The 26,170-nt window shown below is 34.4% G+C and overlaps 1 protein-coding gene across 4 annotated transcripts in view; it reads right to left on the reverse strand.

Annotated features, from left to right (window-relative positions):
* The window catches only part of LOC115241637 (whirlin), a 69,475-nt gene extending 43,305 nt beyond the window's left edge, over nt 1-26,170 (reverse strand). For all 4 annotated transcript variants that reach the window (XM_029817506.1, XM_029817497.1, XM_029817489.1 and 1 more), the window contains exons 1-4: nt 25,969-26,170; nt 13,397-13,829; nt 12,272-12,645; nt 5,785-5,915 (exon numbers count right to left, since the gene is read on the reverse strand). In XM_029817506.1, coding sequence (XP_029673366.1) covers nt 5,785-5,915; nt 12,272-12,645; nt 13,397-13,791 — 900 coding nt within the window. In that variant the 5' untranslated portion in view covers nt 13,792-13,829; nt 25,969-26,170. The remainder of the gene's footprint in view (nt 1-5,784; nt 5,916-12,271; nt 12,646-13,396; nt 13,830-25,968) is intronic.

Raw genomic sequence — 26,170 nt, forward strand, 5'->3', positions numbered from 1 at the left:
ATTATAAAATTTAATATTTAAATATTTAAATTTTGAGTTTTGAAGTTATTAAAATTTAAAAATTGTATTAAATGATTTTTAAAACTTTGCAAGATATTTTTTATTTTACTCAACACTTAATATGAAATATTTTTTACTACAATGTTATGTTATTTTCAAAAAAAGTTTGACATTTTTTACGGTCGGTTTCTTACAAAAATATGGAGTGAGAGGGTTGATGAAAAGCGAGGGAGTGATAGAATTTTTAAAATGGGCCTTGTTTATACCAATGAAATAAATAATATTAACGAGAAAACACAGCGCGTTTCGATGACGCCACTCGGCAGCCAGGAAGATATCGATCCTTCTGGATAGAGCCTGTGACGTCATATCCTACCCTATCCTTGACCCAGCTCGGATCACGTCCTTTAGGATCTCTCGCGGTTCGGAAGATGTGAAGTCTCTCGCAACATCTCGTCGCGAAGCGCGTCTCTCGCGCGAACACGCGGAGAATTTTCCATGAGGAAAAGTCGTTATTTTCCGTTCATAGTTATACAACGTTAGATGTCGAGGAAATATAAAAATGTCATTTTATTTCCGCGACGATGGCGGGTTCGCATTTCGTAAATATGCTCGTAACCTGATCCGATGGATGCGTTTCTGGAAATGTCGTAAACTGTCTCCGTCTGTCTCACTATCCAGTTTAGTGTGCTCTTTGTATTGTTATGTAAATTAGATACGCTACTTTACATACGAAAGACGGTCTGAATGGAATTCCCAAAATTCTGTTTGTCTCTCTTATAGAATTTTATTAATTATTCTAAAATCAGATCTTTCTCGTCGAGTTTTAAACTCGGAATAGTCTAGTTTATTTTATTAAAAATTTTATATTATTAATTTGTGAATTTTTCTTTGTCTCGATGTCTTAAATTTTTACTTATTTTTCTTAATTAGTATATGAATTCCTTAATATATAAATATTTTTCTAATGTCTTAATTTTTTATTCAGACAGTTTTCTTTTTACTTATAAAAAATATTTTTAATTTTTATCTACATTAATAATAATTAATAGATAATTAATGTCTCGATTAATTTGAAGAATATAAATTAATTTATAGCTTCTTATACTTTTAATCATTTTTTACCAACAATTTAAATTCGTGATTCTTTATCTCTCTTTGATTTAAATTTTGTTATAAATGTAATTTTTTAGTTTTTTTTTATATCGACTAATAGCATTTAATATTGACGATTAATTTTAAGGATCTCTGTAATTTGGAAGTTTCATATCAATCTGATTCGCGATAGTCTCTTATCACGGCGTTATATATTAGGTATATACGAGAGAAATTAATATTAGATAAACTTCTATCGAGAAAACATATAGATGAATCGTTCGGCGATTCCGTGATCGACATTTATCTCCAGCCGTGACCGGAATGATTAAATAATTTGAGAAAAAAAAATAGAAACCGTTCGATGAGACAGGCTCAGAAACTATCGTTGTCGTGCTCAGGGTTTGACACCCGCTATTTCCGACGTTCTCGTACGATTATATTTTCAGCTAGCAATAATCTACATATGATCGGTCCGGAAGTTATGATGCTATCTCTGATCGTTTTCTCCAACAAGATCTGCGCTTTCTGGGTCAGCCGAATCGACCCCGATTGCATGTCTCCTCACGTAGTCAATGATGAGTTATAAAAGTTATAGTTTCTGACGTTTTAGAGTACCTAAGCTTTTATCGACAAAGTCTGCAAAAGTTTTTTCTTCTTATATTTGATGACAAGAAAAATATCTTAAAATATTATCTTTTTACTAACAATTTAAATTCGTAATCTTTTATCTCTCTTCGATTTAACTTTTGTTATAAATGTAATTTTTTATTTTCCTTTTATATCGACTAACAGCATCCAATATCGTCGGTCAATTTTAAAGAGTTGTACGATTTGGAAGTTTATTAAATGTGGAGGTCACTTTTAGAATTTTAAAAAAGGAAAATTTATATTAATTGATAGAGTCACGTGCATATATAATATACAAACTCTCTCTCTCATTTTAACAAGATTCCGCATAATTGAAAATTTTGGGGCAAGTAAATAGCATTCAGTTATCGGCTATTCTTTTCCTTTTTGAAGAGGAGCAGCAGCAGTAGCATTGACGGAAGCTTCGCGTATTATGTAAAGAGAATAAACGAGACGGGGGAGTTGGCCGGAGGGCGCCGGGACGCCTGGCGCCGCTACGTCGTCGTCGTCAATGTCGTCGTCATTGTCGTCGCGGTTTGAAGGAGTAAAAGGGGCGGAAAAAAAAATGACAGCCTCCCTCGAATATGTTGTTTGTTTAGCACGCGTCTGCTTGCAAGCATCTCGACGAGCCATTACGAGATAACGAGTCTTGCCGCCATCGTTATCCTTTACAGTCTCTCATGACAGTAATTTGATCCTGTTGATCGATACCTCGAAAGGACCGCGTTTCGCTTCCGCAAATGAAATCGGAAAGTTAAGTTTACGGAAAATAAACATAATATACGAGACTGACTATGAACTGTAAGTAAATATTATTCAAGAGAAATTGCAGAGAAAATATGCTTTAAATCTGAATCAATCTTCGAATTTTAGCTGTCACGAAAGCGTGAAATATTTCATTGGATAAAAGATGACGCAGACATTTTGGAAAATATTTATCGAATTTCGCGAAATTGATGCAATCGAACTTGAATCAATAAAATACCGATAAAGATGTGACGCTGACAGCATAAAAGAAAAATAATCCATTAATCCATTTGATTGCGCGCTATTTTATTTTTGAAAAATACTAAACGAGAAAAATACTAAAGTTTCACAGATATATATATATATAATATTTGTCTAATAAATTTTGAATAATTAATGAAGCCCAAGAAAATCTGTTTCCGAAATATTATAGATTAAGAAACTTCATATATATTTTTATTATTTTAATATTTGTACAATATTTCTTAAAAATTTTGGCGTGAATTTATATAATATCTTTATTATTTCATTTAAAGAAAATAACCATGAATATGATCTGATATAATAATTGAATAAGAGTTTTTCTTTTTTAGAAATTATGATAATGATAGAGTCATAATATTGAAAATTCGATAAATAGCACATAGACGTATGTCACGCGGAATAAGTTACAGAGTAGAAGGGGAAAGAGAGGAAGAGATTAGAAACGCGAACTTGCTAAATATTTTGAAGTGACATATAAAGTTTCTATCACAACCGAGGGTATACAGCCGATCGATTGAACTCTGTGGAAATGAATCGTAGAAAAATGTGAGGAAGGGTAATCACAGGAATGGATATAGATCACGACGACCTATTCGCTCACCCTCCCGTAATAGCAATTTTTCCGGAATATCTTCGGCCTAAGTCTTTAGAGCTCGACCTATATCCTGGCTTTCGTTCTATGCGTGTGTCGATCGATTTCCACCGCGTACATGAAAAATCGCACCGCGCAAACAATAAGACAAAATCCAAAGCTTTATGTAAACAGGAGAATTAACTAGAATTGAATTTAAAAATATTTAGTAAGATATAAATAAAAATTATTATTAATATATAAGAATATATTAAATAAAAATAATTTAAAATTCTTGCTACACCTTATATTTTTAGAGCTCTGACATTTTTTACAAACATTTTTATAAAATTGATATTATTTTCACAAAATTAATTTTTATATAACTGCAAAATAAAAATTCCTCTATGTCTTATAGTTGATGTCCAGTATACAATTTCTTTAGAAATAAAAATTAATAAAATGGATAAATAAATAATACAAAAATTAAATAAAGTTAAATTTTATTAATTGAAATGAAATCTTGTAAATTGAAAATCTCGAAAAGGCGAATTATCTCGTTTCCAATGCTTGATACAGGCGAGTGCAAATGCACAACAATCATTGCACGATGAATTTGAAGAGAACTGTTACAAGGCGAGTCATTGGAGGAGAAGGAATTACCGCGAGTAATCTCTCTAGTGTAAATGGTTCCGTTGTTCCCGCTGTAGCTTAAAACTTAAAACAAAGACTGCCGAGAATAATGGGTGTCAGTATTTAGTCAATCAAAATAAATATGAGATTCATCGAAGCAGAGATTTTCCAGCAATATTAAAAGGTTCAATGTAGTGTCTCGTTAAAAATTTCCAAATTTTGAATTTTGTCTTAAGATGAATTTACAGGAACATTTTAATAAAATTTTAACTTTAATTCTTGCGTTTCTTCGATATTTTTATATAGTGTAAAATTGCTCATCGTTTCATCTATAAATTTAACTCGAAATTGATATGGTATTATTTGAGATTGAAAACTTTCTCGATTTTGAAGTTTAATTTTTCAAAAATTAGCTCTAGCGTTTTAAAATTTAAACTCAATTTTTAATTTAGAGGATTATGTGAAATATTTCTCACTTCTTTAATCTTCTCATCTACATTAGCACGAGAGAGAGAAAGAGACGCTTAACTTTATATGCACGAATATATACGCTTAGTGTTTGCCACTTATGAACGTCGAGCGTTTTACCGGGTTATAACAATGATATTCCTTTGAGCCGTTTACCCTATGATCAAAGGGTGTTCTTCGACGGTACTCCAGTATGAAAAGGTTTGCAACGATTCACGTTGAAACTTGAAAAATCGCAAATATTTCACACAAAACGTATAGAGTACTTGAAAAAAAATCGCGTCTCTTTAACACTTTTACTGGATAAATAAAAGCATTTTGTGTATAAAAATTAAAACTTAAAATAAAATTCAAGATTGATTATTAGTTTAAAGACTTCACTAAAGTTTTTTGATGTGTAATTATCTTTTTTTCCGTCAATTAACGACGATAAAGAATAGGCGTCACAAAAATGAATAAATCTCAAGAGGATAATGAAAGGATTGAAAAGTACTGATGATGGAAAAAGAAATAATAAGAAACGGTTGATTTTGAGGTTCGTTTTCCGATCATTTGCATATGAATTTAAGGATGCTTGACGTTTCTCCCTAGTTCCTCTAATCCGGTTGAGAGCCGGACTTAGAACGAGGATCGATGAGGTGGTTCTTAAGGTCGGTCATAAATACAAACTGCATTCGCGCGATTACTTGGAAAACCGGGCTTGGAATCCCTTAATTGGAACGGCTGCAATTGCTCATTTTTGTCTCTCTCTTTATTCCAGCAAAATTGCTTTACTTATCACATATTGTAAATGTTGTAAATGTGACGATTGAGAAACAAACTTTCTAAAATTTATTCTGTTTTTCGAGTTAATTAAAATTTGTGTTTGAAGTGGAATTATTTATTAAACAGTAAATTATACATTTCAAGAATTAAGACACTTTTGATATTTGAAATAATATTATTAATTCGGAAATCAAATTTGCAATACATATATTGTGAGAATTAAGAAACTAAAATAGAGACCATATCTATTTTCTAAAAAAAAAACTCACATTTGTTGTAAATTCATAATTTTCAATATTTAACAATACATTTTAGGGAGAGTGTATAATTTAGGGCAGATAAAGATTGAATAGACGGGAGAGAAAAAAAGGGAATTATGAAAGATAACAATACATCACAATCTCATTATCTCGAATTTCATTATCTTCTCGTTCGTGTCTCTTCGAATTAACAAAGGCTTCAAAAGCAGCGGACGTTAACGAAACTGCCAGAATTAGTAGATAACGAGCCATGTAAAGGGGGGATGGTGTGGGATGAGTGGGGGAAAGATAGATGATCCAGGAAGTTGATTGAAAAGGATGGTGGTGAAAAAATAAAAGTTGTAGACTTACTTTGAGGGCCTCCTCGTGGGTGACCGCGCGGAAGGGTGTGCCGTTAACCTCCAAGATAGTGTCTCCTGGCCTGAGTCCAGCTCGCTCGGCCACCGAACCCTCCTCCACCCTCGAAATGTAGACACCCACCCCTGAGAACAGTTGGCAGACTTTCCATCAGGCCGGTAAGCTGTCTCGCCGCTATTCCGGCGATCGGTGCCAATTAAAATCTTCCACCCATGACGCGACAAATCGCCCGAGCAAATCTCGCGGATAAATTGAGAGCTAACATGAAAGGGATTTTCTATTTTAATGAAAAAAATTTCAGGGTATCTCCGACAATGTGCAAATAATATTTTGATGTGACAGAGTGTCTTTGATTTTGAGAAAATCGTTTTTATAAAAAATCATTTATTAAGAGGTAAAATTTCTCGAAAAATTGAAAAAAATATAATTTTTTATCTGAATTATAATAAATAATTAAATTATTGCGGCAAAAAGTATAAGATATTTTTGAATGTGTAGCAAGATTATATTTTAAATCTGTATAAAATTATATTGATATGAAAATTTCTTTTTGTATACAAACATAATTTCTCTCGATATAAGCGATAGAATATTGTTTTTATTAAAATAGAAGATGATGCATCTGGCAATATATGATACCGAGGGACCTGTTGATTATTTTGTAAGAGAGTTGACTTTCTGGAAAAGTTGGCAAACTTCCCCGATATACTTGTTGAAGCGGATACGATAAACGCCATGGGTAGAAATATTGTGAAAATAAGAGAAAGAAGAAAAAAGTACGCGGATGCATCAGAGTGAAGTGAGAATATGAAAAACGGTGTGCGTCTCTGTGTGTCACGATGCACGTGTGTATACGTGTATTCGCTTGACAGAGAGAGAAAAACATGCACATAAATCTTTCGAAGAGAAAACGTTAATTGCATTGCATGATGTGCATTATGTTTACGTTATGCACTTACAATCTATGTATTTTATATGTATATATGCATATGTTTATGTATATATATATATATATATGTGTGTGTGTGTGTGTGTTGTGTGTTTTATATATGTGCTTTATTCCAAAAAAATGGAGAAGTGATAATCGATAACGACTGATGTAAGCCGAAGTAGATTTTCCATGAATTTTTGAACTACATCCGCGCGCTAGGACAATAAAATCCATAAACGATTAAATAAAGAAATGCTTTTATGGAATAAAATAAAAGCGAGATTTTTTTGTCGAGTTCGATCGATTCCGAGTTTTTGCAGCTGCTAATCTGGAATATACTAGTCTGGATATATTTTCTTAGCAAAATAATTTTCTTAACAAAATAATTAGAAACTCTGTGATAACATTGTTAATATTAGAACTATGGTTTAGCATTTATTTTGTTTTACAGCTAATTAGGGGAAATATATAATATATAATTCTTAAATATTATAATATATATACCGCGCATATATATATATATAATATATTTATTCGATAACCACGTAAAAAAAATCAAGTGAAAAATGTGCAAAAGTGTAGTTTGTTGTAGCTATTCGCTAATAATTCATAATTACTTTTTCGATCTATATTTGATAAATATTGCAAAAATATAGAGAAATATTTTTTCACGCTTCTCAAACTATTTGGACGAGATTTATTTGGTAGTCAAATCTCGAGGATTTATCTCTCCAAACTCAATTTCGATATTATCCGAAATAACCTGAAATTTCTCCAGCCAGGTGAAATAGGATTTGGGAAATTTACTCGAAAATGAGAGCTTTCTTTATAATATGGTTTTAACTCAAACTATATTAAAATAATATGTCGCAAAAGCTCTTTTTGAAGAAGTTTCTCCGGCGAGGTTTAATCTACCAATTTTCAAGTTCTAATACTCTCTTGAATTCTCGCGATCATTTAAAGTTTTTGAAGGTGTGCTCCTGGCTTTACTATACAGTGCAACGTAATGTGTATGTGTGTAATAATATAATTTGTGTCGAAGCGAAAGAGCTAGGAAATGTGATGATACATCGAATAGCACGCTCGTACTGCATTTATGCAGTTCATGCGTTTCTCGTTTATTATGTATTTATATGCAAATTATCATCTTCATCAAAATCGTCAAAATTGACATAATTTTTTTGCAGGATGAGAGAGCAAATTTAATGTCGAGATGAAAGCAGTTCGTGTATAGTTACTTTTCATATCAACAAATATCTCTAAAAATTGACGGAAAATTTTGACGAGTTTTTTTTAGGAATTGGAATATTTTCTCTTAATTTTTGATCTCAAATACCTCGGTGATTAAATCTTGATTTAAATTTTCGCATAGAAAAGACCAAAAAAAAAAAAACACTGCAAAGAAAAATTATTTTTAGAAAAAATAGTACATGAGATTATATTCAAATTCAAAAACTGCAGAAAAAAATGTTATTTAATCTAGTTACATATTTTTTTTTTTAATTTAAAAAGTTGATATATCTCTATTTCTGACACTGCGTTCTACGCAGAGCTTTGTGACTAATACAAACGATTAAGCTCTTCTCTACGCACTTATACACAATGCGCATACATTGTACACTCATGCAACGAATGTTGTGCCAGAGAGACGTCTAGAAAGAGGAAGTAGCTTTCTGACAGATACTCGTGTAGTGCGATGCGTTATAAACCCTCCTTTCTCTCCTTGAATTACCTGACTGCGCTTCTGGTACAGCGAAACAGAAAATAAGAATGACACAACGCAAGTTGGCTTATTCTCGATCTCAGCTGTTCGGTCGCGGACGATGGCGAAATTCCCAGAAGACTCGCATCGAATTCAATAAGCTTTTCACAAAGCGTTATTGCGGAACTAATTTGATTAGACTCGAATTATAGAGCTTGCGCTAGTTTAATTTAAAAAGTTGATATATCTCTATTTCTGACACTGCGTTCTACGCAGAGCTTTGTGACTAATACAAACGATTAAGCTCTTCTCTACGCACTTATACACAATGCGCATACATTGTACACTCATGCAACGAATGTTGTGCCAGAGAGACGTCTAGAAAGAGGAAGTAGCTTTCTGACAGATACTCGTGTAGTGCGATGCGTTATAAACCCTCCTTTCTCTCCTTGAATTACCTGACTGCGCTTCTGGTACAGCGAAACAGAAAATAAGAATGACACAACGCAAGTTGGCTTATTCTCGATCTCAGCTGTTCGGTCGCGGACGATGGCGAAATTCCCAGAAGACTCGCATCGAATTCAATAAGCTTTTCACAAAGCGTTATTGCGGAACTAATTTGATTAGACTCGAATTATAGAGCTTGCGCTAGTTCACTGAGCATTTTAGTCATAATATTTACATTGTTATTAATAATAACATAAATGGTAATAAATGCCTGAATATAAATTATTCGGGAGTATCTAATTTTATATATATATAATATTTGCGCTAATTATGCATATTTAGAGCAAAGCAATGTTTTGTGAATTAAATTAACTCCAAAATTAATTTTAACAACTTCTATAAATAAAGCTACGCTAAATTCTAGATAAATTTGTCGAAGAAAATAGTTGTTATAGCTGTTATTATATATAATATCTAAAATTTTGCCGATAGAGATCTTTACACTTGAAACGATAAAACTCAATAGTGTGAAAAAAAGAAATTGATGATAAGAACAAAAGACTCTGGGAATTTCAGCATCGTCTGAAACAAATTTTAGTATCGCGATTTTAGTATACGCGAGAGGCAAAAACGCTCTTTCTCTCTCTCTCTTGAGAGCCGCCTTTTCGGATTTGTGGTTTCACGCTCGATGATGAAGCTTGTCAAGCGATGATTTCGCAGCGCGCATCTGTGCAACATTGCGTGCGTGATTAAGCATGAGATTTAACACTCACAGTCTCGCCGGTAACATTAGTATAACGGATAGAGTTGCAGATTTATTGAATTTTATTCTGCTTTTCTTTATAACTTGATATTTTTTTAATTCCATTAAATTCTTTTTTCAAAAGGTAAAAATAATTAAAAAATATATATTTTTAATATGTATATTATGTAAGTTTGCGATAGAGTGATAAATATAAATATTATTTTTAATATTGAAAAATATTTTTTTGCAGATAATTAAAAGGAACGCGTATATATAAACTAGTTTAATATTTTTAGACCATTGCATTTTGTGTGTGCGTGTGTATATGTGTGTGTGACAGTTTGATTTATTTTTGAAAAACTGCGAGGATTAAAAGGCTGTAAAACGTGAAACCGGATCTTGTCGCTTTTGTTATTTTAACGATTTAAGGCGGCACTCTCGCGTGCATTTTTGCCTCACGCAGACCCTTGTCATTTATCAATTGAGAAATCTTTCTAGAAAACTAAAATATTAAAATTTTAGAGAGAATATATTTAAAAAAATATACGGTCGAAAAAATGAGTCGTTTTTGTAGGCTGAGAAAAAAGTCGTTAATTTAACTAAATGCGTTTAGTCGGTTATCATTTGTTTAGTTGAAATATTTTAGTATTTAAGTTAAATACACACACATTGTATTTAAATTAGATATTTAAATATTTCAACTAAAGAAATGATAACCAACTAAACGCATTTAGTCAAACTAACGACTTTTTTCTCATTTTTCGCAAAAATGACAATTTTAACGCTTTAATAACTTTTTTAATTTTTAAATTTTGTTATTACAATTTAAAATATTTTGTTCTTTTTTTATAAAAGTTAATTATATCTTTCTCTATTATTATTATATTATATTTTTTTAAATTATGTATGAGACATAGAAAGATATAGGATAAAAAAGAATTAATTGATAAATTACAATGATAAAGAACAATTGTTAATCTCAATATGCAAAATTTTTATTTTTTCGGCAATTGAATTTTCCAGAAAGATTAGATGAAACGAAGAACTCCGGTCGTCGGATTTCCGGCGCAATCACGTTTCGATAGGTCGATAGCTCGTTATCACATCGACCATCGAACGGCAAACCGACCGGAGTTCCATCTCTGCAAAGGAAGGGGAAAAAAATAAGGAAATAGGAGGAATCTGTGCAAAACGCGCTCGTTCCTTTTCTACCGAGTTTGCGTGCAAACAATTGTCACTACGGCGGAAAACGATGCTTAACGATCGTGAAAATGTTTTCCTCTGCTTTCGAGTATCGTCCTCGCGACGAGAAAACCCATTTTTTATCGTAGATCTTAATCAATCGTATAAATTTTTATCAGAATTTGCATGTATTATCGGATTTGCGAGTAATACGGATGAATATTTAGGACAGTTTATTTGTGTAAAAAGTTCAAATGTTTAGAGAAACAACGCGAAATAACACAAAATAAATAAATAAAATTATTTTTCTATATGTAATTAAATATAAAAATAATCATGATAGTATAATTTATGTATATGTTTCTCTGAAAGAGAGAGAGATAATGTATTTAACAAATTTAGATATGTAAATGCTATAAATATATTTATATCGTTTTATTATTTAAGTACGCTATCGCGAATAATAGGAACGACAAGATAACATTTTTACGCTAATTATATTCCGTCGCGAGGACAAGGACGGTTCGCCAATTTATGCTGAAGCACGTACAAGCACAAGATGTTGAGACACGATATGGGTGCCAACCGAGGTGACTTAGGCACTTAGCTCGAAAAAGAAACAGTAATCAAATATACAAGTTGCCAGCGATATGTGACAAGCGAGTCATCTGGCGTACCGCTCGATTTGCGGAATTTTAATATCTCTCAAATATTTAATATGAAAGAAAGGAAATATAGGATCTAATAATTAAATTAATAGCCGGATTATCATTTGACAGACCGTTGATTTTTATTCTATTTTTGGATTGTACGGTATCGTAGTTTTTTCATATCACCGCTGAATGGAATCGTAATTTTTTTCTTATCTAAAAAGATACACAACCTTTATATATAGTAACGGAAATACTAACGTGAAGGATTAAAATGACAGATTTATGACATCAAAAAAGTATGTAATATCTTTTCTCACGGAGATGTCAAACATTATAAATTTTTATTATTACCAATGCTCGATGTAAATATAATTCATTCTTTTTCGTTTATAAAGACCTCTATAGAACTAGATTAAAATCTATGATATTAAACATTTTTGTTACTCAAAACAGATTTATAAAATTATAGAGATATCGTATAATTTATCGCGCGAAAAGGATGTAAATTCGAATATATGGCGGCAAATATTTTCGATCGGTTAAATTTCCGCGATTTTGCTTAAAACGAACATGTGCCGAAGCGGAACGAGAAGCAATCTTAAGAAGAAACCCAAGTCCCCGACTTATTTACAGTTAGACGACCCGAGGAACCGCGGCGGGACAACCAGACGACTCGTACGGAGCATAACAGCAGCATTCGATGTACGTACGCGACGGCTTGAAACGTGAGGCTTGACTTGACTTAAAAAAAATCTGAGTAAAGTGCCGAGAGAACTAATGAGAATAGAGAGTTTAAACCGCTGCTGGGATAGAGAAAGTACCTCGTTCTCGAGGCACGAAGTACGGCGACGGGGGTAGCCTGAAGGTACTTCGGATCTCACCTGCGTCCTTGCCACCCTTCACGCAGATGCCAAAGCCATGGTGAGAGTCCGGCGGATCTCTCGTCATGGTGATTGTCCTTACGGTGAGCTCCTGAAGGCTGAGCGGCTGCGCGATCGGCGACGTGGGCGGATTCCCGGTGTTGGTTTGCTGCTGTTGCTGCTGCTGCTGCTGCGACTGTTGCGATTGCTGCTGCTGTTGCTGCGAGCCGCCAGAGATGGTCGGCGTGCCACGTGCGGCTGTCACGCTCGCCGGGCTGGACGCCGGAGATCTACGATCGCCCTGACGCCGTTCCGAGACGCTGTTGCCGAACAATCTGCGAGGGATCAAGAATTGATATTATTTTTCATTATTTAATTCATATTGATTATTTAATTCATATATACATGTCATCGATGACTTGGATAAACGAAAATTCGTGGTATCAACGAATTTATTCGTTGTTAATTTATTCGACGTTAAGTTTTTTAGATAAAAAAGTAAATATAAAATTGAAATTTTTTATTTGACAACTATGAAATTAAATTGATATATTTCACTCTTACATTTATATACAGCTAATTACGAAACATATTTTTATTATATAAAGAAAATAATTTAAAATTATATAAAATTTATTATCTTCATTTATTCTCAATATTATGTATTTTTTTTCGTTTATAAAGACCTCTACAAACTTAGATTAAAATCTATGATATTAAATATTTTTGTTACTACAAATCTATAAAATCATAGAGATATCGTATAATTTATATAAACTATTTAAATCAAACCTTATATAAACTATTAAAATCAAACCTTATATAAACTATTAAAATCAACAACTATTTCCAAGCAAAAATATTTATATAAAAGAGATTCAAAGAGAGAGAGAGAGAAAATTAAGAAAATATTTACGCTATAATTCCAGAAAATCGATTGCACACCTCAAAATGCGAGAGCACTGCATCGTGCTAAATACACATAAAACTTATTGTAAGCTTGAAAATCACTGGCGTAATTCAATTTCGATACGCCATGAAAATTGGTTTCGATCACGAGAGCCTATTTATCCGGGGGTATCTTACCTGAGCACCTGTTCCGGGGAGATGGCACCAGTGCCGCCGCCGACGCCGCCGCCTCCGCCTCCTCCACCGGCGGTTCCGTGACCCCGGTGGGATCTGTAAGGGGTGGCGTGCGACGAGTGATGATGGGGCGCGCTCGGCGGCCTCTCGACGATGGTGTAGCTGGTGCCGGGTGGACTGTAATAGCCGCGATGCTGACCGCCATGATGACGGCCGGCAGTGCTGGACGACTCGAGGTCCTCGGCCTCGTAGCAGCCGCCGGTGCCGCTTCGCAGGTAGTGAGAACCGCCGCCGCCGCCGCGCAGGAAGTGCGCGGCACCGCTTCCGGTGGTGGTACCGCCGCCACCCCACTGCAGCTCCTGCAGCTCGGAACCGTAGTCCTCCGTGCTGCTAGCCATGCCTCCTCGGCTGGCGATCGGTCCTCCTTCGGTCACACCTGTCAACCAACGCGCGATTCCGATTATTAATTAATCGTGCGGGAAATTAAAGGAGAAACGTAATGGGAGGGGAGGACTTTAAAAAAGTTTAAAGGGAATAGAAGACATGGAGAATTGATAACACTAAGACTTTAAGTTGTACGAAAATCATTAAGTAATGGATATCTTTTAATTAGATGGTTTTATTCGGAAATAGTTTTTAAAAATATTTTACACAATAAATTTTATATTTTGGTTTTATTGAATTAATTTAATGGAAAAAGCTTATCTTATTTAATTTACTGTATTTGCTCTTATTGTTAGAGTATATAATTTTGTGTGGAAATAAGTTTTTGCAGTTTTTAAATTTGTGAGATTTATATCAAAATAAGAGATACAAAAGAATACAATTTTTTATAGGAATTAATGATACCGAAAAAAAATTGCAAATATAAAATTATTGAATAGAGAATCTTTTCAATAGAGTCGTTTTATTGTAGAGTAAAACAACTGTGTTCGAAAGTAATCGATGATTCTCTAAACTCCGAGACAAGTAATTTTACATGCCTTTACATTAATATATTATAAGATTAAGCATGGCAATTCCTGACTCGAATGCTCGATGAGACTTAAACGTAAAAGTCGCGGCCTGAATTTCAGGAATGATACCGGAAGACATTTTCGTGTTGGCAAAGAAATCACCTCGACATTCAAATGCCACATTAGCGACTGAAAATTTTATTACGAAAGTCTTCCTCGCGGAAGCCGTTCTTTGCCAAGCGAAAACGCGCGAGTTTCTCGCCGAATTTATATGTCAAATATAAAAATTGCAAGACCAACTCCTATAGAAATTTACTTTTGAAAAATCAACATACTGTTCGCACTTTTATTGTTAGTATAATTTTCTGCGGATTTTTTCCCATATATACATTTAAATATCCTAAAGCAATAATTGTTTTCATGATAATTTCTTGTTAGAGTTCTAATAATTAATTAATCATAATAATAATGATATAACAGAGCGAAATTATAAATTAATAAAGTAGGGATCAAACACCTATATTGCTATGTACAATTAATCATGAATCTAGAAATTATTTTAAATTTTGCGGATATGAATGTCTGCACACAGAAAAATATTATTCTATTGCTAAGTAAAATGATTACTCAGTTTACTTTACTTCTTTTAAGTAACAGTTATCTTTAACAAAGAATATTTTCTTAATAATAGTCTTAAAATAGACTTGTCACAAATTTTAGAAATACTCATTATCATGTACTCAAAACAAGTAAATATTTTCTTTTGAAGAATATTATAAAATTTTATCGAAGAAAAGTCAGATATGGTTAATTTAATGTAAGAAAATTTATTAGATCAGAAAAATTTAATGTATTTCTTTCAATTATATAATTTAATATTCTTGATTGAAGTATTAAATTTATTAGGATTCAGAATATATTTTGAATAAATTTGATGCTTATGATGAACTTATGATAGATTTGCGGATATATGAACTTTTGAAATACTTGAAACAAATAATATTTACTTGCATATAGTATGTATTTTTCTGTGTGTGGGTAAAACTTCAAACGCCAAAATTTTTGATGCATAAAAAAATTTATAATTAAAAATGTCTTATTTAAAAGACATCGATATGATCAGAATCTTTTTTTAGACATCTTGAGGACATTTACTTGAATGTTTTCCGGACGATTGCCAGTCGTATGTCCACGAAGTAGTACACGAATATTCGCGATTTATTTTTACACCGCGATCGATCGTGTTTTTTCCACTATTATCATCGGGCTTGCCGTGACGCGAACCGATTATGTTATCGATTCCTACAAGAGACGGGAATAACGAGACAATTAAATCCATCGTAAGGGGGAAACTTCCTTGTCGTGACCGTCTAGCGCTTCTAGATAGCATCTTTAACGTGAGACCTGCCGTCGCGTAATGGCATCATTTTCTGGGACAAACCCGCTCTAACGTTCTTAATGGTTTCAGGAAGTCTTCCTTTATCGCCGGAAGAAGTTGGCCTCAGAGATTATCACTGATAATAGGCCAGACAACCTGAATGCTTTACTCAATATTCAAACATTTTTTGAAAAATTTTGTGGAAAAGTCTTCCAATATTTAAAATAAATAAATTAATGTCAAAATATATTTGTCTCAATAGATATCAAGTAGAGAAATTATCTTAAAAAATGAAATAAATTGTTATCATGATTTAGGTAAAACTTGAGTGTGTTGAAGTTAATTCGTAAGATTGACTTCTGCAAATATATATTAAGCAATATATAAAAGTTTAAATAAAATATTAGAATTATTTTTGTTATTTTAATGGAATTATCATATTAATTTGTGTGACAAAAAAAAATAGAATTTATTATTCAGAAAATTAGATTAATTACTAATTGTATTATAAAGTATCTCGAAACACATACAACTTTGCACTACTTTTTATATTACTTTTAATTTACATTATTTGTATACAAAATGCGATAGCAGCGTTATATAATATTTTAATTAAAATAACCAACTTATTGTAATTTTATAATTATTATAGTAGCTTTCTGAGAATAAAATTATCATATATTTCATAACTATCAGTATTACATTTAGAAACAGGGGTGATAAGATTACTGAATAGCCCCATTTGCTTCGGAATTAAATCCCTGTCATTCCTCCCTCCACTGCCATTTGTACAACGAGACCTCGAGATAGAGACATCTCCTAAAAAAAAAAAAAAAAAAAGAGGAAGAAAGGGTCGCAGTCTTCTTCGACAGGCTTAATCTTTCGTGTCACACAATGTATTCCCTAATTCTTCACCCTCGCCAACAATCGTTTCGCCTATCGCGAAACGGCTCGATTCAACCTTGACACTGAGAAAGGGGCTCCGTTCGCCGCTCGGGGCCGGGGGAGGACGGGGTTGGAAGTCGCCCCCGGCGGACATTCCTGAGGGACGGGGCGAGAGGTCGGGGAGGCGGGCGGGGGGTCGCGCTAGAGAAGCGGAGGGCGGTGGGTGGCTTTGGGGATGTGTGTGATGGTTGTGTGTCGTGTGTCCCGTCATATACGAGGGTGGACCGATCAATACTGCGGCTGAACACCTGAAGCCGACTTCATTCAGTCGACATACACCCTCCTCCTCCTCCTCCCCTTTACTCCATCCCCTGCCCGACGCGACCGCTATAACTCTGCCACTATACTCGGGTTATAGTACACGTACATGTTCCCGTAACAGCTTGCATTAAAGCAGAATAGTTATAATAAGCGTTAAATGGAGAGGTTCGTCGCGCGTTAGCTTGATGATGATGCCAAAACGAACCAGATTTCCTTGTTTTTGAGATAGAATTTCGAAATGTTAATGCACTATATGAAAATTGTGTTTAATAGAGGAGCGAGATAATAGCAAGAAGCGATTTTATTATTTTTAAGATAAATTAATGAAATAATTTAAAAAGATATAACTATCACATACATAAATACGCATATATATATATATAAAATATAAAATTAAAAACTTTTATTAAAATTTAAATAAGAAATCAAAATTAAGATAAATACAAAGAAATAGAGTTACATGAAATTTAAACTAAAAAAAAACAAACAAACATTTGTACATTACATATATTATTTAATTTATCGAAGTAAAAAGAAAATACGTGTCTTGCTGAAACAAAAAAATATAAAATAAATCTATAAAAAAAATCTGTTAAAGAAATCTATATAGGCTCGTATACAACAGTAGGTGTTTCCTGAAAATTAAACATTCTAAACTAAAAATCGCGTGTTCAAGACAAGGCGGTTAAAATTGGAACGATGATTCTCTCACTATTATATAACACATCATATATACGGTTGGTACATATAACTTGCGTTATGCGAGACGCGCGCGTTTAGAATTCGGGCGGCGTGTGGGACGAATTTATCGAGATACTGTCGCCGCGGGATGGGATAATTTTCGGACGGCGCGGCCAATGATAACTAAGTGCCCCGATAAAAGGTGAAAGGTGACGCGATACATTTTGATTGTCATTTTATATCCTTTGAAAAGTTACCCAGCCGCGGGCGCGCGTGCGGAAGACATGAAAGGTCGATTTTTCAGCGGTGTATCCTTTTCCCGCGGCCACAAAATATACGATATGTATATCGATTATACGCGGCAGCGCGCAGAAGACGTCCGACGACGTCGCCCACCTCGTCGATAAATCGTAAAAATTTACATCTCGGCCGTTTATAATGTTGACAAAAGAGAGAGAAATTTTCGCCGAGCGCGCGCTTTTTATGCAGATCGAGAGACGTATCCGTTGGGCGTATTCAAAGAAATGCAAATCTCGACGAAAAAATGAAGTTACATCTCTCCGACACACTAGAATAAAATTAACCCATTTAACGCGATTCGCGAGAATAACATGACACACAACCGTCTCTCCTTTTTCGTCTTTTAATCTCTCGGGGAATATAAAAATTAATAGACGGAATAAAAAAAGGTTTAATTAAATAATAATTTGACAGAAATTTATTCTATAAACGAAGTCATTATACGAATGTCATAAATTTACTTTTAAACACGTGCACGCTAACATTTTTCTTTGTTAGTGGAAATAGACTTTGAATTTTGTAAAGAATAGCCGTATATTTATTATTCTATATCTGTATACTTTCACACACATATTTCGGTGGCTCGTTAAATGCGTTCACGGTATACACAAAGATTTATTTATTACGCCGCATTGTAGCGATGAAAAGGCGCGGCACACGGAGAACGGAACGTGAATTGCGGTGCGGCTCCGGAATCTCAAGTTCGCGTACGCTCTCGAATGTAATTGCATTACATTCCAGTCACGTCACAATCGCCGGCGTTGTGATTGCAGTTAATCCTCGCACGATTCTCTCCGGCTTTTTCAAGAGCATGTCGTAGGCGACGGAGCGAAATAAGGACATCGATTCTCAGAGAATATTCCAGAGGGGTATGCGATCGCGGAATTCTCCTTGTTAAAGGAAAGTCAAAGGCTCATACAATACTGTAAAAAATTTTCAAAAAATTTAGACACATTTTTGTCCGAATTTTCAGATGGCTGAAAGAAATTTTAGACAATCCGTCTTAATCATCAGAGTCATTTTTCGGAAGAGTTTGTTTGAGAATTGAAGTGTGTCTGAAAATTCAGACAATGCGTCTGCAAAAAAAACTACAGACTTTGTCTCTCTCTGAAGTTTGCCATTTTTTTTTTTTTACCATGTATTCATGAAATTCTCCAAATTCCATTGAAATTCCTCAGCTATTTAACCACAAAATCTTTTACCATTTTTATTATTTTTATTTCTTCGAGCGTTAATGCAGAAATTAATTCATATTATTATACTTGCATGCCATAAAAATGTCGCTAATCCATCTCCGATAATTTAAAATATTAAAATACACATATATATTGTTCTGCTTAAATAATTTATAAAAAGGCATAATATATATATCTGCATATATTATATATATATATCGCGCATTTTTAAGAAAAAACGTCCTTTTCCCCAAAAACTTCATCGTCGCATTTATTGAGCGGTACGAGGGATAAAGCGCGTTGAAGTCTGCGGTAACTCTGCGGCCGAGAGTCTGGAATTTGTTCGAGTCAATTAACGATTTTTTATCCGCCCTCCACCGCGTCATATCGAACCGAACTGCCGTCATCGGCTCTATTGACCGTATATACCGGTTATTCTAAAAATAATTCTCGTTCATAGGCATCGTTCCCCGATAAAGGAGCCGATCGGATACTGTTAACTACTGCGGGCATTAAGGTTGCGCAGATTTAATTACAGCATGAAACACAGACTCAATGCACGCCGACTGTATCTGAGAAGTGCGTGATTAAGCCGGGAGAATTCAAATAAAGTATTTAAGGCGAAATGTTTTTTAAAGCGCATGGAGTAAGAAAGATTATTATTAAGCTTAGTGCAATACAACGTAATTTAATTTTTTAGAATTTTGAAGCGGTTAATCTAGAAAACCGAGGAAAGATTAAATTTTCAGATGAATTCTAATTAATTTTCTTGAAGTATTATATTAAAAAAGATAATTATATAACTGTCCCACTGGACTTTTAAATTTCTCATTGAACTTTTAACTTATCAAAAATGTTGAGATCTTGATGCATATATTATTATTATATATAAATACAATATTTTTATAATTTTTACATATACATATATAATAAGTAATTATTAAGAAATTTCCTACAGAGATTTATATTTTTAATTAATGTTTATTATATATAAACACCTTTTTTCAATGAAAATATCTTTGTGCTTTGGAAAAATAAGGTCGAAAAAATATCGCGTGAAAGATGAGTTAAAAATCGGATTTAATTAAAAACTGCGAGTCGTGCATTCTTCCCGCAAGTATTCCACGGTTCTCTCTCCAATATTAAACGTAACACTCGAGCATGCACGTCGAAGGGGGTAATTTCAGACGCCATTCGGCGGATATTGCATTCGACGGAAGGAAAGGCCGGAAGGGAGTGAGGGGGCGGCGAGCGCGGCCTCCGATGTGGAACGACATGAATTTTCCACGCGGAAATTTCCGCGCGGAAACCGGAACGCTCGACGCGCAGCGATCGCGCAGGATGCACCCCTCCGGACACCTGAGTCCTACGTCGGTGCATAATACTCTGCGAGTGCATAATACTCTGCGAGTTAAGTCGGACATACCGTGTGAAATATTGCGATTCGCGGTCGCGACCGACGTTGCAACGGGAAATGACACTGACCGATATCGTTGTTCAAGAATAGTCGGCGAGAAATTGTTTGTTTAACAGGCATCATAAATCGCGTTCTAAAATTATTACTCGCACACAATGGTATCAAGGTAACGTAATATGTATAATTTGAAATTTAAACATCAATGAATTTTATATTATGTACATTTACAGATTTATTTTTTATTTTTTACTTAGATTTATTAATTTTCGAAATATTTATACGATTATTAATATTAATAATTATTAATACTTATTAGTATTAATATTTATTAATATTAATAATGTTATAAATAATGAATATCTTTGCGTAATAATTTTTTAATCCTTAAACTTCTTCCTCTTTTTTTCATCTCGTCGGATGACAAAATATAATAATTCTATTAATCCAATTGATACTATTACAACATACGATTCTCAGGGGCAATTGAATAGTGCATCGGAGATTTTAATCGGGGCAGAATTTACAGATTAACCCGACCGAAACATGTGATCGGTTTAATATGTGCAAATTGCGCGCGACGCCCGATGGCTAGTATTGTGCATACGTACGTCTATAAATACACCAGGTCGTCCTATCGAACCCAATCATCCCGACATCGCGCGATTGTGCATTGCACGAACGAGCTAGCGAGGAAGCGAATCTAAACCCCCGCTCAACCTTACCCGTGTTTCGTGCAAAAGCAATAGCCGCGTGTGCACATGTGCGTGCTAATTCAGTCACGAACGCGATCCCCTCAAGGGCACCGGTCGAGGGATGATCTGTCACCAGTGTCTTTTCTCGATTCGTGTATGTTTAACGAAAAACTAATTTGTCATTCATAAAAAAATGTTATAATCTAATAATTTTTTTTTTTGAGTATATTATTTGAACGAGTGTTTAAACTACATATATTTATCTCGTTAGAGAAAGAGAGTGTCAATTTTTCTCTCTCGGCTGGCCGGGCGAGATTCCGGGGGTCAAATAACGAGCTCGATGAAGTGTGAAAAGCGAATTGGTCACGAACCGAGATTGGTATCTCGAAATGATGCGGGGCAAGAGCGAGTTTCTGCTTCGCGGAAATAAATTGCCTTTGCGTGGCGGCTTATGAATATGTTTCGATACACCTCGACTTTTTTCGTCGATTTGTGTGTTAATTGAATTTTTTTCTCGTCGGTCTGTTATCTCGACAGTCAGATCAATGAGACATATTTGCCCCAAATTCTTATGGCTCGAGAAAATTAGATTTAAAATTACAAGATGTAAACGGCATAGAAAATTGTTTATTAATTAAAAATAAACAATTAAAAAAAAATTAAATTGAATTGTTTTTTTTTATACGTTCTATTAATTGTTACATTTAGTAAATCGTTGAAAAATAAAAGGAATAAATGTAAAGTAAATTGAACTGGTGTTTTAATAAGAAAATAAATTAATGATAATAAATATGTAACAATAATAAATTTAAGACTAGAAATAAAATCTGTATAATTACAGAATAATCAGACGCGATCTAACTTATTATTACACTTGTTATAATTCATGATTAAATAACTAACAATTTTTTATAAAAAAAAACCTAGAACATTTGAACTAAATGCAGGTTTGCTGTTAAACTAATGATCTCTAATTATGCTTTTTTTTTTTTCAAGATTTAAGAGAACAGATTGGAAATTTCAAGGCTACAACACAATTGTTAGACAAATAATAGTATTTATACGTGCCAGTGGCATTCTAGCTAAATGCAATTTTCTCTATCAACATGGCAATCGTTATTTTTCCCACTTTATGTCACGTAAAAAGCGACGCTTAGAGCAAGTTGCTTAGGGAAAATAGTCGGCATCTTTTCACGCGAGCTCACTTCTCGTCCCCCTTTTCATCCCCCTTATTCCGTCTTATTTCTTACGCCAACGCGAATCGCCACTGCATTGCGTGGCGGTGCACGTCGCAATGTTGAATATTCAACGAAACGTATGTCCGCAGGTCTAAGTAAATTCCTCCTGAAATGCATTTAGCCCCAAAAGCACATAGTGTAATTTATTTCGATCACGATATCGCGATATCGCGACCGAGAGTGAATTTATCATAGTTCTCGCCGCGCGAGTGCCCACAGTCGGATCGAACATTCGCGACACGGTGTATATAAAAAATTCGCGCCGAGCATTCTGCGTACTTGATCATGGAATTCTTTAATGCCGTTTTATCGAACCGGCGAGCTTGACAACAATATAATTAATCCGAATGCAATCCTTGTATATTAATAACATTAATTTCGGTGAATTTGCATGTAGGATATATTAAAAATCATATTAGAAATCCATAATTATCGGCGCAATCCAGTGAACGATACATTTGATAATCGAGAGTATAAACGGCCGGCGAATCCATCTATTAATAATACGGGGAGAGACATTTATAAGCAATGCGATCAATGATGGCGTCGTCCACAATGACTTATTTTTGCGTCACACGCTGTCGACCCTTTGCGGATCTAAGAAAGATGATGAAGGAATTCTTTCAGGAAGCAGGATAAAAATGGCGCGATAATTCATCAGCGACAAGGGGAGTCCGCGGCAACCATAAAGCAAAAAAAAGAAAAAACAATTTTGCGTAAATCTAGAGGATTTTGATCCAAATTTAACGAACCTGTTTCCTTTTTATTGCGGTTAAATGCTGTTTTAATGAATAAAAAGCGGGTTTTTAATGATCTTCTATAATAATTTCGAAATTGGATTAATTAAACTGAAATTTATTCTTATTGTATTTTACTCTCATATATGAATCATAAAAATGATATTGAAAATCTTTTCACACTGTTTTAAATTTTATCTTTTTTTAAGGATTTTAAATAGTTTGGAAACATTGCATTTTTTATTTGTGTCAGCTATTTATGTACTGTTCAAGATATTTTGTGTACATCTAACTTTGATTAGATATTTGTTTAGGTTTTATATTTCTTAAAAAAACAATCTATAAATTCTGAATTTATTAAGAAATTAGTATCATTTAAATATATGTTAATATCTTTTTAAATTATTATTTTTCAAATTAGGAGACCATACAGATTATTTACAATCACTAATTTCTATTATCTTTGCAAGGAATAGAAAGGAAAAATTTCATACTATTATTATACCGATTCTTTTTCTATAAAGAAACGAAATGTTTACATATATTGCGACAGAGAGAAAAGATTACGTTATTTTTAAAAATTGTATGGAAACATGCAACACACACACACACACCCACACTACCGAACATATTTCATCCCAAGCGAGAGAGGATACCATGGGAATCGAATCCAATTTCCCGTGACGTTCACTGTGGACAGTCGAACAGGACAGGCTCGAAACTGTCCAAGTTACATTTGTAGCGTTTATGCGTGCCACGTGTGCCATGTAAACTCGACATTCAGTCCAATAAACGCAACCCGAGCGCCGTTAATGTATACATTTCAAGATGAGAGAACGACACTATATATGTGTGTGTAAACCAAGTGTAAAAAAAAAAAAAAACTGACAGCTTTGACAAGTTTATTGCACTTGTCACACACAAATATGAAACATATGTACATAAATACAAATCATATATCTTTTAAATTATTAAAGCAAAGTTTCTTCCTCACCGACTTCGAGGAAAATTTCGGAACGATTTTCCTAATTATATAGGCTAATATAAAGTTGTCGACGATATCGTATTTTGTATGTGTGTTTGCAAATATTAATTTTTACTTCAAAATTTTATTTTATGCAGGAATATAAAGTTTGGAATTATTTTTAATGCAAAAGTACATATTAGCCGACATATTTTACGGTTTATGGTACTTGAATGATTCATTGAGAGAGCGAGCTGTTCCATGAAGTTTAATTAAGAAAAATTGTTCTCTTTTATTAGAATATTTACATAGCTAATATATTTCCAATATTGACGTAGAACTTGTTTTCTTTGTTAAGTTTTTTATCATATAAAAAAATATCATTGATCCTTGCCTCTCAAGCTTATTCTCTCGTCGAAAGAGGTGAACTCCATCAACTCCATCAAGTAACAAATAAACTAGCTACTTTGCAACTATATAGTTTGCAGATATTAAAGATCTTATAAGCTATTCGTAGCGCATTTAAACTTTTTTATAAGGTGTATAAGAGCATATGTATGTCTTATTGTTAGCAAAACAATATTCCTTGATAAAAAAAATATAAAAACTATACGAAAATGAATTTATACATATCACATTTTTTTTTTAAATATTCAAAAACAATTCAAATTATTCTTTTCAAGATTGTACAAAGATAAAGTTTATTTGCAATCAGCGGATATGAAAAAGCTCCTTTTATATTCTTTCGAATGCTTTGAATTTATTAAATGGGAACTCTCTCCTGAATTGGCCACAAAAGATCGAAAATTATCCTTACTGTAATACTTTTCGAAGGAAAAGTTGTTTCTTATGATTTCCAGCACACACACGAGGAATATCGTCTCTAGCACATAATCCACCGAACATTTTCCATCCCGCTGGAAATTCCTCCCTATTCCCGGGAGGCTAGAGCTCGCTCTCTCGGCGAGTCACTCGATTACGTTCACGTGGCACGTGCTCGCACGAGTAAAGCAAGTACGAGTAGCGTCGGCGACGTTCTGGAAAAAAGGCGAGATGGAAGGAAGGCGTCGCGTGTCGGCGTCTGCCAACTATACACATATGTGTAACATGCATACGGCCGTTATTAGTTATTAACGCGACCGCGAGCGGCCGCCTTTTTTCCCATCCACACGAGGGTGTGCTCACGCAGCACGTCACGGGGATCGATCCTCGGCCACGAGGTCGAGGGCTGAAAAGTGTTACGAGAGAGAAAGAGAGGGAGGTTGTGCACAGGCTCTGCCTTCTTCTTCTTGGCCGAGGCCGAGCCGAGGAACCGCCCTTAACCCTATCAAATTTTTAGTGAACCGCGTCAGCGATTTCGCCGAAGAATAGTGGCGGGATCGATGGTGAACGATAACGAGGACAATAAACGATTGAGCCAAAATGTCAAGTGTTTAACGAATTAGATTGTTCTTTAAATCTTCTTGAGACTTTGTTCAGTCTGTGTTTGTTTTAATTTATTTCTGAGCTTTTGAATATAGTTCAGATATTACGTCTTTAAGGAGTAGAATAATCTCACCTTCTAGACTAGGTCATTAACAGCATGATGTAATGCTTTTCAAGGGAACAAATCTTTTAGTCTTGAATCTTGACATTTAGATTAACGGGAATTACCTACAATGACAGTAGGTTGAACGTAAAGTCACAATGTTTCGGACAATCGTAATTTTCCAATAATTTCACGATAGCCATTTAATTTCAATAATTAAAGTTTTTTAAGGATAAGAGTTTTGAGCTCGTTACAGAGGGACGTTATAATTTATCTCGAGGTGGACCGATCGAAGGCACTCACGTCTCTCATCTCGAGGCCGCGGCGACGCGCTCGCGTGCGAGCGTCGTCGTTCCAGCGAGTCCGGCACCGATGACGGGGATGACGACGACGACGACGACGGCGGCGACGGGAAATGAACGCGATAGTGCGACGCGCGATGCACTACTTGCTGCTGCTGCTGCGGACGCGCACGTCGGTCGATGTGCCAGGCGCATCGCCCCAG

Source organism: Formica exsecta, unplaced genomic scaffold (genome assembly GCF_003651465.1).
Source record: "Formica exsecta isolate Colony F162 unplaced genomic scaffold, ASM365146v1 scaffold120, whole genome shotgun sequence".
Lineage (NCBI taxonomy): Eukaryota > Metazoa > Arthropoda > Insecta > Hymenoptera > Formicidae > Formica > Formica exsecta.